Here is a 15,405-nt window from a genome sequence, read left to right as displayed (position 1 = left end):
GCTTAAGAAGCAGAAATCAATTCAACGGAAACATAACAGCCCATGACATGCAAGCAAGAAGAAAAAACACTACGTTTCAGATGTCAAAAACAGCTGCCATGTGAATTCCAGGATGCTGGTGACATTCTGATGCTGGAATGGTTCCCACACAGCACAAAGATCAGCAGCGAGAAGTACTGTGGCCATCACGATCATCTTAGTCAAAGAATACACCAAGAACAGTCAGGAAAATGGCCCAAACATGTCTTTATTTTTTTACACAACAATGCCAGGCCCCACATGTCTGCACAGACTAAGGCAAACCTACAGGAACTCTGGTATACCATCCTCAAACATCCTTCATACCTGCTGGACCTTGCACCTTCTGATCATGCCTTGTTTAACAGTGTGAAAGAGTTATACAACATACATGCTCATGGAGGGAAGCAAAATATATTTACCTACAAAGTCTTCCTTAATTGAAGAACTGAAATTCAAACTCTTGATTTCGCTTGCATGGGAAGACGAATGCACTTTTCTCCCAACAGACTCCGATGTCTCCGTGTGAAAAACATTCAAAGCTAAGTGCACTTGCAGCAGAGTCACTAATTTCTCCCACAGTCCTGCTTGTTGTAAAAAGAAGCTCAGCATTTGTGTGATGTCTGAAATGAGTACATAGGAATGAATGAATCTTATCTATATGTAATATATGTATTCTCTCAAAATCAACATATTATTAAAAGCTAGATAAACACTTAGCTATATTGAAAGTCATCTCGTATTCATAATTTTCCAAATGAGTCTGTGCAATCGTTTCAAAGAGGTCAGCCTAACTACAAATATTAATACAAAAATTATACCTGCTGTTAACTGTTGATAACCAGGAACATAATAAAAAACTCAATGGTAACACCGTTGAACCTTGTTTCCATGTTAATAAAACATTCAAATTTTGCCTTGGTCAGCACATTAACGTTTTAAAAAACTCAAGCACAAAATGACACATTAGAACTCCGAAATGTCATGTGAAACTTTTGCATATTATAATTATCTTGGAATACATATTTTAAAATGTCCTTTATTTTTGCAAAGGGACTGGGGGGGGGGGGGAGAAATTTGTCTTACATGAAATTATGAATATTTTAAATCAAAACTCTGTACTTCAAGTGGAAAGCTTCTACATGAATATTCTGACCAACTTTAATTGTTGCAAATGTTTGAGTACTGACAACAGAATCATTAAGAGTGTCAATATCAGTTCAAAGAAGTATCGACTGCCCTAATTCTAGTCACTGTTGTTATACTTAACTAAATGTATTTAACTGAAATGGTTAAAGACAGATGTTCCTCTTCGTAAGGACATGGACCACTGCAGCATTATGGTCCTTTGTTTCACAAGAAATGCTTCACCTCTCTAATGATATGGAATCTATGTAAACTATCAACAGGGGCCCAGGTGGACATCAGTTAAACTATTTGGTCTAGGAATTAATTCGTGCGCCTGGACAAGAGATGGCATAACGAGCGTATCATCCCACAGTTCCGTGTATCCACACATGCGTTGAAAACTCCTGTCAGCGCGCATCGTTCGTAGTATAGGGCAGTTGATTGACGCGTCAACAACAGCATTTTGTAGTCAACTGAACATGGCACAGTTCGTGCCAGATAAAGTGTTTTTGCGGGGTGTTCTGCTTCATTACTTTAACATGCAGAAAAGTGCTACCGAAAGTCATCGTATTTTGGTGGAAGTGTATGGTGACCATGCACTAGCTGAGCGAATGTGTCAGAAGTGGTTTGGACGGTTTAGAAGTGGTGATTTCGGCCTGGAAGACCAAGAGCGACCTGGACAGCCAAAAAAATTTGAAGACGAAGAATTGAGAGCATTGCTCGATCAGGATTCGTGTCAAATGCAGGAAGAACTTGCAGAAGCATTAGGCGTTGATCAAACAACAGTTTCCAAACGCCTCAAAGCCATGGGAATGATTCAAAAGATGTCACATTGGGTTCCACATGAATTGAAAGACAGGGACGTTGAAAGACGAAAAACCATTTGCGAATTGCTGCTTCAAAGACAGAAAAGAAAGGGTTTTTTGCATCGCATTGTTACTGGCGATGAGAAGTGGATCCATTACGAGAACCCGAAACGAAAAAAGGCCTGGGTGAAGCCAGGTGAACCAGGTCCATCACAACCGAAACGAGATATTCACTGTGCAAAGTTTATGCTGTGCATATGGTGGGATATGAAAGGTGTGGTGTACTATGAGCTGCTGCAACCGGGTGAAACTATTAATGGAGAACGTTATCGACGACAATTAATGCATTTGAAGCAAGCTCTGGCCAGGAAACGACCAGAATGGGAGAACAGACATGATAAAATTATTTTTCAACATGATAACGCTCACCCACATGTCGCAAAACCGGTCAAAACCTATTTAGAAAATGTCGGATGGGAAGTTTTACCCCACCTGCCGTATTCACCAGATGTTGCTCCTTCGGACTACTACTTGTTCGATTGCATGAATAACGATTTGATTGGACAGCGGTTCACTTCTTCAGAAGATATCGAAAAATGGGTCTCTGACTGGATCACTTCAAAGGATGAGGACTTCTTTCGCCACGGAATCCGTAACTTGCCTGACAGATGGGCGAAAGTGGTGGCTCGCAATGGACAATATTCTTCTTAAGGAATTTATGTATTTTGTGTTTGAACTACAGCTTCAATGTGTGCGTAACAACCGCACGAATTAATTCCTAGACCAAATATAATAATTTTGCATTTTGATTTATTGATTATTGATCAAGGATTAATCAATGCTAAATATAATCTAGGCCTCTGCTGTCATTCAATACCAATTAAATAAATAAATAAACTATACTCTATCAGTATCGGCCGATATAGGCATATCAGTGTATTTGTTTATCGGTAAAATTACCGAGTAATTTACCGATCCGATATATCGATAAATATCTCATAATTTAGTGCAATATTCTGCCATTTTGTTGTAATTTTTATGGATAATCTCCATGCCCTACTTTCTAAAATGTACATGTCTAAATATGCAATTTCTTTTTCACTGCAGTCCCCTTGAAACACATTTATTAAGGAGGTCAATGAACATTTCAGGTTCTTCAAGGACAATTTCTAATTTTATATCAGATCGGTAGAATATCAGTTATCGGTATCGGCAAATTTTATATTGGTACTTAATCGGTATCAGCCAAAATTTCATATTGGCCCATCCCTAGTGTTAATATTAAAGACCCCCACCACATCTTTCATAGCCTTAGAAAGAGTGAAAACAAACCTTAAACTCATCTTAATCAATGTGAACAAAATAATAGCATAGACAACAATGAACATACAACAGCCAATGTACAGCTACCTATTTTCTATTTATTACCAACTTCGAAGAAGGTTTGGGTAACACCAACAAGCCAGATACATGAATTAATTAATATTTTAATATAAAAACTGATTGCATATTGCAAAACTTTATTTCATAATCTCGAAGCAGAGTACATTTATGTCACATTAAAAAATTGGTATCCTCCATACGTAATTTTCTCATATATTCTAATAAAGATAAGAGCATTAGTAGGGTTAATACACATTGAATTAAATCAGAATACTGTGAGTTACTTACCCAATATCATGATTTCCAGTTTTTCCATATCACTAGAAATTCTCCTCATCTTATTCAGCACTTGCAAACATTCAGTGTACTTCTTAGACACAGACGTTGCAGAACACCGAGACAAGTCAGACTGAATAACAGTTAAATATTGCTGCCAGATAACCATATTGTCTGGATAATGTTTGAGCAGACTAGTATAGTCACTTAAGATGGAATCCGTCGGCACATTATCTAGAGATACGACATACTTCTCCTTCAATAATGGTATTGCACTAGGATTAGCTTGTATAGCTTTATCAAGAATAGCCAACTTTCTATCTGTTGTGGCCCGTTCGGCTTTCCCTTCGTTAAATGTGTATCCTCTTTGGTACCTAACGAATCTATCTTGATATCGAATGAACTCTATCCACAGTTCCACATGGTTCGGTGTTTCCGTTAGCTGTTTATTGTAATGAGCAGTAAGTTTTGATACTTCATCTTCCACGTCTTTACAGATGGATATTGCATTGTCTTGTGTCAAGCAGTCATTTGCTGGCAACTTGATGTCGTCTCTGAAGATTTCATTGTGATTTGGATGGAAATATCTCAAGATTTTTATCTTCTTGGACAACTTCTTCTTGGTTATATTTAAACCCAGAATTGAACCACCACTATAATACCTGTGGAGAGATACAAACAAGATTATTACAGTACAAAAGGTAAAACTTCTCACCGTCATGTGATATAATTCTACGCCACTGAAGAAAAAATAAGCTTTCACTCCTTCAGTAGTGACTGATTGATTGAGGTTATTTTACTTCACGTTTTGTGCCTCTTGGCCAATTTGCGAAGATGGGGATTAGTGATGAAATAATGAAATTGATGAATGGACATTCACAAACAACCAAGCCCGAGCGGGATTTAAACCCGGGACCCTTGACGTCGCAGCACGATGTGCTAACCACTCGGCCACAGGATCCGGCTCCTTCAGTAGTGAGTAAAAGTACTTAATTAAACCACAATGTTCTTTCTCGTCTGATAGTAATAATGAAAGATGTATATTAGCCGTAGCTTACCCATGTCATACAAGAAACTTACTTACCAAAAGAGGGGGGGTGGCTTAGAGGCCCACTCAATTTTTTATTACTAAAATTCAAGAAACCATTTTGATATTATTTTGTTGATTATAAATGTGCAGTTGTATAATGATTATAATAGTTACAAAAATACCATCATTACGAATCAATTGTACACTTTTTTTCTTGTATGTACATATTACATACATATGTACGGTTGGTAAAAGCACATAGACACAATTTTTTTATGTACACTGGTACAGGCATGAGTGTCGTGTCGGAACACACATCACAAGCAGGGTGGAATGGGGTTGATAGACCCACCACATAGATTTTACCCCTACGTATGATGCTCATAAAAAGTAATAGAGAAACATTATGAACACCCTAGGAGATATGCAGTTGAAAAATTGAGGTGATGGGCCTGGCAGCCCACTTGGATAAGCTAAGGTTAATCTTACTAACAGGTTTATTCCTAGTGATAGTAGGAACCTTGATTTCACGCAAATGAGATAAAACCAAAAAATGTTAATTGTTGAAAACAGTGTTACTTACATGTTCTCAACTTATTTCTCAGGCATATGAAATCATAAAATAATGCAAATTTGGAAATAAATGTGACTTGTGGTCCTTTTTTGCAGAAATTTCAACATATATCGTACTTGAAAAACAAAAAAATATCATGAAAAATCAAATCTTCAATACAAAGTTAATTGCTACTCATGTTCAAATATTCTGAGCAAGAAGATAAAAATGTTTCTAATCCACTTTATACATGAAAAGTATTCTTTTAAAATAAAAAAATACTAATTATAACAAGTTTATATTTCTGATTTGGCATACATTAATATGACCTCAATATACATTACACTTTTATTTATTGTTAAAATATCACTGAGTACAAGCAAGATTGCAAATTGAAAGTGTTTACATTAATTTTCACATGACTTTGATAGCTTTTTTCGTGACTGGAGTCTAAAAATAATAATTAATAATATATGTTGGTCAAAATCATACTTTACCAGTACTTTACTACTGTAATAAGATTCAAACACGTACTTACCGAGGCACTGATGAACCCAAATAGCACGACACTGACAAATTACTTTTATCCTGGCGTTTATCTTCACGGAAGATTTCTTGCTTGTCTGTTTCGGGCAAAGATGCTTCAGGTGGTTCTGCTCTGAAAGACATCAGCATCAGGAAAAAAGTTAGGAGTTAAGCTGCAGGGTTGCCTCCAACAAGAGGGTGTTACAAAGTAGCTAGAAATACATAACATGCTATTGCAGGCTGGGAATAATGCTGGCCGTAGATTCAAGGAGGCCACTCTTTGACCATAATAAAACTCAAGTATACAGGGTAAGTCAAAATGATGTTCCCAACTTCAGTGTCTATTTATTTCATTGTAATGATACGTAAATGACTGATATTACAAACACAGATTGAAAAACTCAAAATGTTTTTCCTGGCCTATTATAAATGTTCTCTGTGTGATCCACATTTTACACGACACACATCTAGTCTATAATCAAGTTCCTGCCACACTCTTCCTAGCAAGCCAGGGTCCACGTCGGCTATGGCTGCAGTGATGCGCTCATGCAATTCCACCAATGTTGTAGCATATTCTAATTGACTTGCCAGAAGGCGGTTCAACCACAAATCTTGTTTGGAAATGCCGCTGAAAGAGAATACAGAACGCTTTCTGCTGTCCAGTGGTAGCCATTTTCCTCACTGCTACTAAATTGCCTTCTGGTGGCCGACAGTGCAACTACGAGTCTTCAATAGAAACAAAAAAAACTTTCTGAGATTTTATTCCATAAAAAAATTACATATGCAAGAAAAGCTCATTACCTTTCGTATAAGAAATGAATTAAATTGGGAACATCATTTTGACTTACATTGTAATTCACGGTCTTCAAGCCGAACTTTTAAAATATTAAAAGTTATAAGCACATGTTTTCTCTATTCCAACCTTACGTATTCCCACCACCACATACAAACAAATATCTTAGCAATATAAGAATATGAAAAAATCCTAATTAAATGGTATTCGTACATATTTTAAAATATTTAATTTAAGGTGTGGAGTGTTCATTTGCCATTTCACATACTCAGACTCGAAATACATCTACAAACACAAGTCACAAATGTTACAAGATATACTAATCTATGAAAATTTGCTAGTAACAGTTGGGCTGAAAAGTTCGTAGGCTAACATAGTAAAAAATATTTTTTTGACAAAATTCGATTTTATTATTCAATATAGTTGCCTTCGAGGGCGATACAACGATTATAGCGGTCATACAATTTTTCGATGCCATTTTTATAGTACGATTTCTCTTTAGCCTCAAAATAGGCCTCAGTTTCGGCGATTACCTCTTCATCAGTGCAAAATTTCTTTCCAGCGAGCATTCTTTTAAGGTCTGCAAACAGGAAAAAGGCCAGATCTGGAGAATATGGTGGATGGGGAAGCAATTCGTAGTCTAATTCATATAATTTTGCCATCGTTTTCATTGATTTGTGACACAGTGCATTGTCTTGATGAAACAGCACTTTTTTCTTCTTCAAATGGGACCGTTTTTTTCGTGATTTCATCCTTTAAACGCTCCAACAACGCTATGTAATAATCGATGTTGATGGTCTGGCCCTTTTTGATTTTATTATTTTGTGGACTTTTTTGATGTTTTCGTCGGTAACAGCCTCTTTTGGGCGTCCACTGCGTGCATCGTCTTCGATGCTCATTTCGCCTCGTTTAAATTTAGCAAACCACTTCTCAACGGTTGATTTTCCTGGTGCAGAGTCCGAATAATGTTTATCAAGCCAAGCCTTGGCTTCAACAGTATTTTTTTTCGCCAAAAAGCAATGCTTTATTAACACACGAAATTATTTTTTATCCATTTTTTCACAATAACAAAAGCTGCTTCACTCACAATGATATATCTCACGAACTAATTATCCGGCAGCTGTGAAATTTATACACGTATCCTTTGAAGGTTAGTACTAAGTAAAAATCACATGGATTTAATTCTAGTAACGCCATCTATGAGTCAGCCTACAAACTTTTCAGCCCAACTGTTATTACAAGAATTTCAAACTCAAATTTACCCAATCAACTTCAATATATCTTATCCTGCAATAATCTTCCAACTGTCAGAGTGTTCTGCAATGGACACTAAAAAAGCATATGGATTGAGAGAATTCTGTTTTATTTTCCACACAACTTTTATTTCTTTTCATTTAACAATAAAAATAAAATCTAAACTGTGAAAAATTTGTCTCAAGGCATTAATACATATGTATAAATTCAATGGGATTTGGATTAATAAAAGTTGCAATTTTTCACATCATGTCATGCAGAATTCCCGGAGCCAATAATTCAAGGAATTCATGTTGAGTAGCTACCCTGAGATTACAAGTTATTTTAGCTCTATTTTCCCTTAACAACTTTTCAACACTCTCTATCAAAGGTTGGGCTGCTCCCCCACCCCTTAAAAAAATCCTGGCTACACCCCTAACCACTGTAATTAAGAAAACAATTTTAACTTTCAATCAGAATGCCCTAATAACCAAATGAAAAATTAGGGAACGGAACAGCTTTCTCTTGAAGTGTTGGCCGACCTCCAAGGTGGAGTGGTTAGTATACTGTGCTACGAAGCCAGAGGCAATTGGTTCAAATCCCAGCATGTTCTTTGTTAGTGTCCTTTCATCTATTTCATCATATCACTCATCCTGATTAGCCAAAAGTGGCAGCAAAGTGATGCTTAACAACAAAAATCACATCAAAAATCCTGAAATGTGGGAGAACGAACTTTTCATCACCAGATGTCATCCATCATGAACATTGTGGACGATGTCAAGAAAGTGATCACCATTTAGTTTGAATATATATTGTAAGCTCTAGGCATCAAGGATGCAGAGATCACCATTCCATTCCATATTCCTTTATGACTCCCCGATGACACGGTGGTACTGTTGTTGCCTTGTAACCAAGGGGGGTCTGGTTCAATACCTGGTGAAGTCACATTGCATAATGGATCGGATCACACATTAAACTGTACACCCAGTTCCGATTAGCCTATGTGTGTATAAAATGGACTTAAAATCCAACCCCATACTCACGAAATCTGACTGTGGAAAACTCTCAAATGTGAGACACCAAAACACACTTCAATCTCAGTTTTACTCATTATGTTTATTATTTGTGAGCAGAACAACTCTGTGAGCACAACAAAGAAGAGAAAAGAAAAAAAGTTAGTCAAAAACTGAAATGACATCCATTAGCCCACAATATTCACATTTTTTCCAAAAACAAAAACTTCTGTACACAAGTATTTAAAGTAGCCACCATATGTATATACTTATATCTTACTTGTTTCTTGTGCTTTTTAACTTCTTCTTTTCCTTTTTATGCCTGGATTTCTTTCTTTTTCTATGGTGCTCAAGAGACTTGTAAATATGGCTGTCATCTACAGGTATGGACTTCTCTTCTTTCTTTGCATGTAATTCTTCCACCAACTGCCTTGTGCCGGAAGCAAAACTTTCATTCTCAAGCCATGACAAAGGGGCAGATCCTGAAATTATTTGTGGTACAATAAAACAAATAGGAATATTGGTAGAAAATTATAATTAAAATAATTAAGAAATGTTTATATTTCCCTGTTGGTAAAACTGCTGATAATTAACGAATCCAGTTTTTATTGAGCATAAATTTCAGCCAATCTGTGAAATCAATGTACCCTGGTTGTGTAACATTAATTTCTGAATACAAAGTCCCTTTTTGTAAGACATTCTGGCCACCTGGTCACATACATTAATTAAGGAGGTGAATGAACAATTCGTCTTCCCAAATGTTTTCACTTTAATATCAGATATATATATAATCTGCGACTAAGTTCATAGTTAAATCAGAGTATTTAAATTCTAATATTTATAGTTTAGTTTATTTGCGTCCAAGGACTACTGGTGTGTACAAATAACAGTACATGGTAATATAGGACATGTCAATACTTACATTACAATACAATACTACATTAATAGATTTTACATACAAATACAAAATACATAGCCAAAAATTGTAAAAAAATTGGGCCTTACTCTGGTATTATATCAAAATCACAAAAAAATATACGAGAAGATGTAGATCACTACAGCCTACTTCTAGGTGATACTAATTTTCCACCTTCATTTGACATTTAAATTTACAAGAAGAATATGTGATTATACTACATTATATACATTTTGTCTTATGTAAAAGTCGCTTCCATGTATTCAGCTATAGAATAAAATACATGCTTCAGAAGCATCGATTTTATCTTGGGCTTGAATATCATCAATTTTGGTTCTTCCCTCACATCTTGTGGTAGTTTATTGTACGGATATATGGAAGAGTTTAAGGGACCTTTTCTACATAAGTTAAGGCGGCAGTGTTTTATGTGAAATTTGTCTTTATTTCTTGTGTTTAGGCCATGTATTTCCTCATTTGTGGCAAAGTTGGAAATATTTTGCTTAATACAAATTAAGCATTCATAAATGTATATGCAGGGGAGAGTTAAGACATTAAATTTATGGAAAAGAGTTCTACATAAATAAGTTTTCTTTACTCCAGCTATGATTCTTATAGCTCTTTTTTGAAACATAAAAAGGATATTGGAGTGGCCCTTGTTACCCCAAACCATAATCCTGTATCTTAGTAAAGCATCAAAGTTTGCCATACAGTTTGGGTGCTTGAAGGGCATAGCACACACTACTTAATTTTGATTGTAGCATGTTTATGTGTTCTGTATAGCTAAGGTGCTCATCCAGAAGGATACCCAGAAATTTTGAACTTTTTTTAGGTTCTAGTTGTGTATTGCCAGATATTAGATTGAGGCTTATTTGATTTCTGGTTTGGATTGTAGAAAATGTAATGTAATTTGTTCTCTTGCTGTTGAGTAGATTATTATTTAAAAACCAGTCATCTAATTTGTTTAATACATTATTAGCCTTAGATTGTAGAGCATCTTTGGAAGTGTCTGTTACCATAATATTTGTATCATCAGCATATAATATTGGATTTGCCTCAGGTATAACATTTGGTAAATCATTTATGTACATGAGAAACAAAAGAGTGCCAAGAATACTTCCCTGAGGCACCCCACATGTTACACTTTTCATGGTGGAGTGTTGTCTAGCCTCAATTTTCACTTAAAAACCTTTTGTGAATAGTTTGTGCGGCATTTATCGGTTCATAAGTTTGGAAACACTGCACATCAGCTGACGATACTGCATATCAACTGACGATAGACAACGTGAGTCAAGATTTGCCTGCCAAATTAGCAACGACCAATAAATGATTATAATGTTAAAAATAATGCTTTTTTCATGGAAAAAAAAGTTATCCCCAGCTTGAAAAATGTTCCGGTATGCATATGAGGTAAGTAGAAATGATTTTTATTTGAAAATAAACGAGTTTAATGTGTCTCCGGCTTATACAACTGGTACCAAAACAATTTTCGTAAGTACTTTCTCTTCTAAATTTGAAGAAATCCGTCACCCCTATACTATAGTTACCCAGAATAGGTAAGTACGAATGTTAAAAATGACGAAATAAACGAGTGACGTGTTGGGACCATACCGAAGTTTTACCTAATGCAGTAAGCATCATGAGCATTAAGTACTGAATGGCTATGTTTTATTCATATGCAGGACTTCACTGTCAACCCGTGCTTTCTGGAAAATATTCAGAGAGAGAAAGATGTGTGAGTTCTACAAATGATGCTGTATGTCCTTCTAATAATATTATATTAATATGACATGTACATACCTGGGTATAATTTAACAATACAGGGAATTTCTCCAATTTGTTTGAAATTTCGGATACTTACTAATTTGGGTCTCCCAATCACGAATCTGCACTTAAAATTTGGCGCTCACGTATAGAAATTCCTGAATTATGGCTAGCCGCACGGACCATTGGCGCTAGCCCCACGAACCATTGGCGCGTGGTTAGCTTAGGCTAGGTTAGGTTAGGAAACACAGTTAAATTTTAGGGTCGTAGCAATATCAGGAATATATATATTTCGTTCTTTTAAGTATTCGAAACGAAAAATCTTGCGATAAATAATGAGCAATTGTGCATTGTCGGTTGCGATGACTGACCCTCTTATTTTGCAAGTTTGACACGTGAGTGCCAAATTTTAACTTCAGATTCGTGATTAGGAGCCCTAATTTAGTGAGTATGCCGAATTTCGGTAACATTATCGTATGGGTAAAACGGATTCCTTCAAATTTCCTTCAAATTTACAGGAGAAAGTACTTACGGAAATCATTTTCTTGAGCATTTTGGAAGTTCCTGAATGTAGATTTGATCCATTTTAATGTGAATGCGTGTTGTTTTCTGCGAAAATCTCTGTCCGACACGCTGTTTCTGCTCCCGCCATTTGCTTTTTGCATGAGAGTGCAATGTTCCGTGTGTTAAGACGATGCAACCCCGTAGCCAGTGTTTCAGCCTCGCCGTATTTTCACTAGAACCACCTGTCGAGTTCGGAACAAGCCATTTTTCCCCGAATGGGTGTCACTTATCGCACAACATTGTAGCAACATTGTGTTCCGACGTCACAGGAGAGAGCTGTTTTTACAATTTTTCTTTGTATTTATGCTAATGGAACCTAACCTAACAGGCCTAACCTAACCACGTAGGCATTCCTCGTTTGACGTCAATATTCAAGGTTGCAAGATTGTTGTGCGTAAAGGAAGAGAATTAACGAATTACGAAAGAAAGATGGTTCCGACCCGAATGGGTGTCACTTATCGCACAACACTGTAGCAACATTGTGTTCTGACGTCACAGGAAAGATCTTTTTCATGTTAGGCAATACAAGCTAACGCGTCTCTTAGCGAAAATAATAATTTTTCTTTGTATCTATGCTAATGGAACCTAACCCAACAGGCCTAACCTAACCACGTAGGCATTCCTCGTCTGACGTCAATATTCAAGGTTGCAAGATGGTTGTGCGTAAAGGAAGAGCATTAACAAATTTCGAAAGAAAGATGGTTCCGACCCGAATGGGTGTCACTTATCGCACAACACTCTACGAACATTGTGTTCTGACGTCACAGGAGAGACCTTTTAGGCAATAGAAAGGTAACGCGTCTCTTAAGGAAAATATTATTTTTTCTTTGTATTTATGCTAATGGAACCTAACCTAACAGGCCTAACCTAACCACTTGGGCATTCCTCGTCTGACGTCAATATTCAAGGTTGCAAGAGTGTTGTGCGTAAAGGAAGAGCATAAACGAATTGCGAATGAAAGATGGTTCCGAATTGCGAAAGAAAGATGGTTCCGAATTGCTGTGTATGGACAATGAACGTGGTAAATCGCAAGGTTATTTTACAAGTTCTACACGTAAATGCGACGTATTAGCATAATTTCAAATAGGGGCACGAAAGTAGATATTTTCCGGTGAACGAGGTTGCACCACTGCATAAATCGACAAAACACTCTCAGAACGCCCCCTAAACCTGTATGCTATGACGGCCATAATGTGTTACAGATTCGAAACAACAAGTAACAGTAAGTACTCGTAAATAAAGAAAATAAACATTATCTTAGTTATAAATGCATTATTTCGCCTTAAGAAATGTTCCGCAACACGTTAGCAATGTAAAGAAGTCCGAAATATATGATTCGTAGGTGTTTCACCCATACGATAATAGTACCCGAATTTCAAACAAAATGGAGAAATTCCCGGTATTGTAAAATCGCTCCCATACCTGAACTGAATTGCTGTCCGTCTTCTGGTTGTGTGCTAGTGGAAGCTGGAGTGTTTGCATCACTTGAATACGCCGGGAAAAGAGACATTGTGCTGATTGACTGTAGCTGTTACCTCACTGTTATTCATGCTTCAACAAAAAAATATCCATTTTGATTCTTAGCTACTAAAAAATCCCTCTTCCTACCAGCCGACCGCGAACACCTATGCGAAACACGGACGAATTTAATTTGTTTACGTTCACAGACTAATGAAATTGTTCTTTTTCTTCTTCTTGTCTAGTGATCTCCTAACGAATGTAGGAGGAGGGGGAGTGAAGAAGTTGTCTCTTTGTTGATCAACAAGCCATTGAACTGTAAAGAAACTCCATGTAAAACACATGGAGACTAACGTAGCCGCACAAGTGGAGGTCACTGGCGTATGCGGGGCGGAGCTCATGGGGCTACAGCCCCTCCAGAAATTTTGAGAAATCAAAATTTTCAAATGAAGCTGTAAAGAACTCGAGAAAAACCAAAGTGGTAAATATAAACCACCCTTAAAATAATTTTCTTCTTCTTCTTTTTGTCCCTGTCAGCATTATCTTGTCGACTTTGGACATCGTTATTGTTTTTTTTATTTCTTTTAATGTTTTCTTCTAAAGTTGGTAGTTAGTCTCACAAATTAATCGGAATAATTCACTTTTTTGTCCCTTTTGCTGTTTCTTAAAAATCACTTTATATTTCAAGTCTACATTTTCGAGTATATGCATACAGCATCCATATTAATGAAGGGGATAAATCTGTTAAAATGGATGATAGTGATATTGGAAATGGAATTTTTAAACGTTGAAAACCTTTGTAGAGTATGATTTGTTGATCTGAATAGATTGGACATTCTAGAATTAAATGTTGAGCATCAGGATTATTATTGCCACATTTACAATTTTCTTGAGTTTTAATTTTTATTTTTGCTAAATGTGCTGGTGTACGTACGTGTCCTGTTCTTAATCTATTAATGAAAACTATGACTTGCCGTGGGAGTGTGTATGAATTGAACCAAGGGACTTTAGATTTAAATTCTGCAATCCATCTATATGTGTTGCCCACAAACTTAAATTGATCCTTGCACCATTCATTCCATTGTTCCATAAGTTTGATTTTTACTCGTGGTAATAAATCAGTATACATTACAGTGGCGAAGCTCCTATGAGGCTTTTGAGGCTTAGCCTACCCAAAAAAATGTTGAAATTAAAATGTTCTTGTACCCTGTAACAATCAAAGTTCGTTAAAACGAATTAAACTATATAATCCGAACGTTTGGTTCCGCCGATCCTTCCATATATCTCGTCAGGCAGGCCAGAAAAAGAGAGCGCGTTCGGGCCGAACTGTGAGGCTTTTCGTCAAAGCCAGCTACAGCGTGAGCAAGGAATATAGAAGTATTTTAGGAAGAGCATTCCGAGACACGGAGCTCTCCCATTGGCCAGAAGCCGCAACGAGCTCTGACGTGACCAAGGGGATCTGTCAAGGGGCGAGGCTCGCGTAGCAATGGAAGCTTACGGGAAATATTTTCATTTTTAATTGTCCATATCTTGGTTCTATTAACCATTTGCAGTAGAATAATAAGCAAAACGCAAGGAATAAGACCTAGGCAATAATATGAAGAAGTTTACAGCACGCAATTACAATAAATGGCGTTATACAAATCAAACAAAAAGTAATCACGACTATCCTCTTATATCGCCCCTACATTGAAATGTGAACTTGCGGATGGGTAAATAAATACAATTTTACGTATTAAATATTTCGCTACCACACCAATACTTATTATCCTTCACACCTTCAAATTTTCACAGATGTTTGTTATTAATAATTTGTTCATTATAATTTATATATCTAGTATACATAGGATGTCGCTGTCGCTGTTGTTATATGACGTCGCTTTTCTACGTATTTAGGGTAACCGCAACAATAAAAATGAATGATGAAATTTGATGGGCTAGATAAGTG

The 15,405-nt window shown here is 36.5% G+C and overlaps 1 protein-coding gene across 1 annotated transcript in view; it reads right to left on the bottom strand.

The window, feature by feature from the left end:
• The window catches only part of LOC145989703 (nuclear exosome regulator NRDE2), a 37,976-nt gene extending 24,369 nt beyond the window's left edge, over nt 1-13,607 (bottom strand). The window contains exons 1-5 of the mRNA XM_083124940.1: nt 13,422-13,607; nt 9,039-9,240; nt 5,733-5,852; nt 3,624-4,273; nt 441-641 (exon numbers count right to left, since the gene is read on the bottom strand). Coding sequence (XP_082981066.1) covers nt 441-641; nt 3,624-4,273; nt 5,733-5,852; nt 9,039-9,240; nt 13,422-13,509 — 1,261 coding nt within the window. The 5' untranslated portion in view covers nt 13,510-13,607. The remainder of the gene's footprint in view (nt 1-440; nt 642-3,623; nt 4,274-5,732; nt 5,853-9,038; nt 9,241-13,421) is intronic.
• Nucleotides 13,608-15,405: the final 1,798 nt, after the last annotated feature.

This window comes from Lepisma saccharinum, chromosome 7 (assembly GCF_977018435.1).
Source record: "Lepisma saccharinum chromosome 7, izLepSacc3.1, whole genome shotgun sequence".
Taxonomy (NCBI): domain Eukaryota; kingdom Metazoa; phylum Arthropoda; class Insecta; order Zygentoma; family Lepismatidae; genus Lepisma; species Lepisma saccharinum.
The sequence above is the reverse complement of the archived record's forward strand: the minus strand, read 5'-3'. Positions and strand labels throughout refer to the sequence as shown.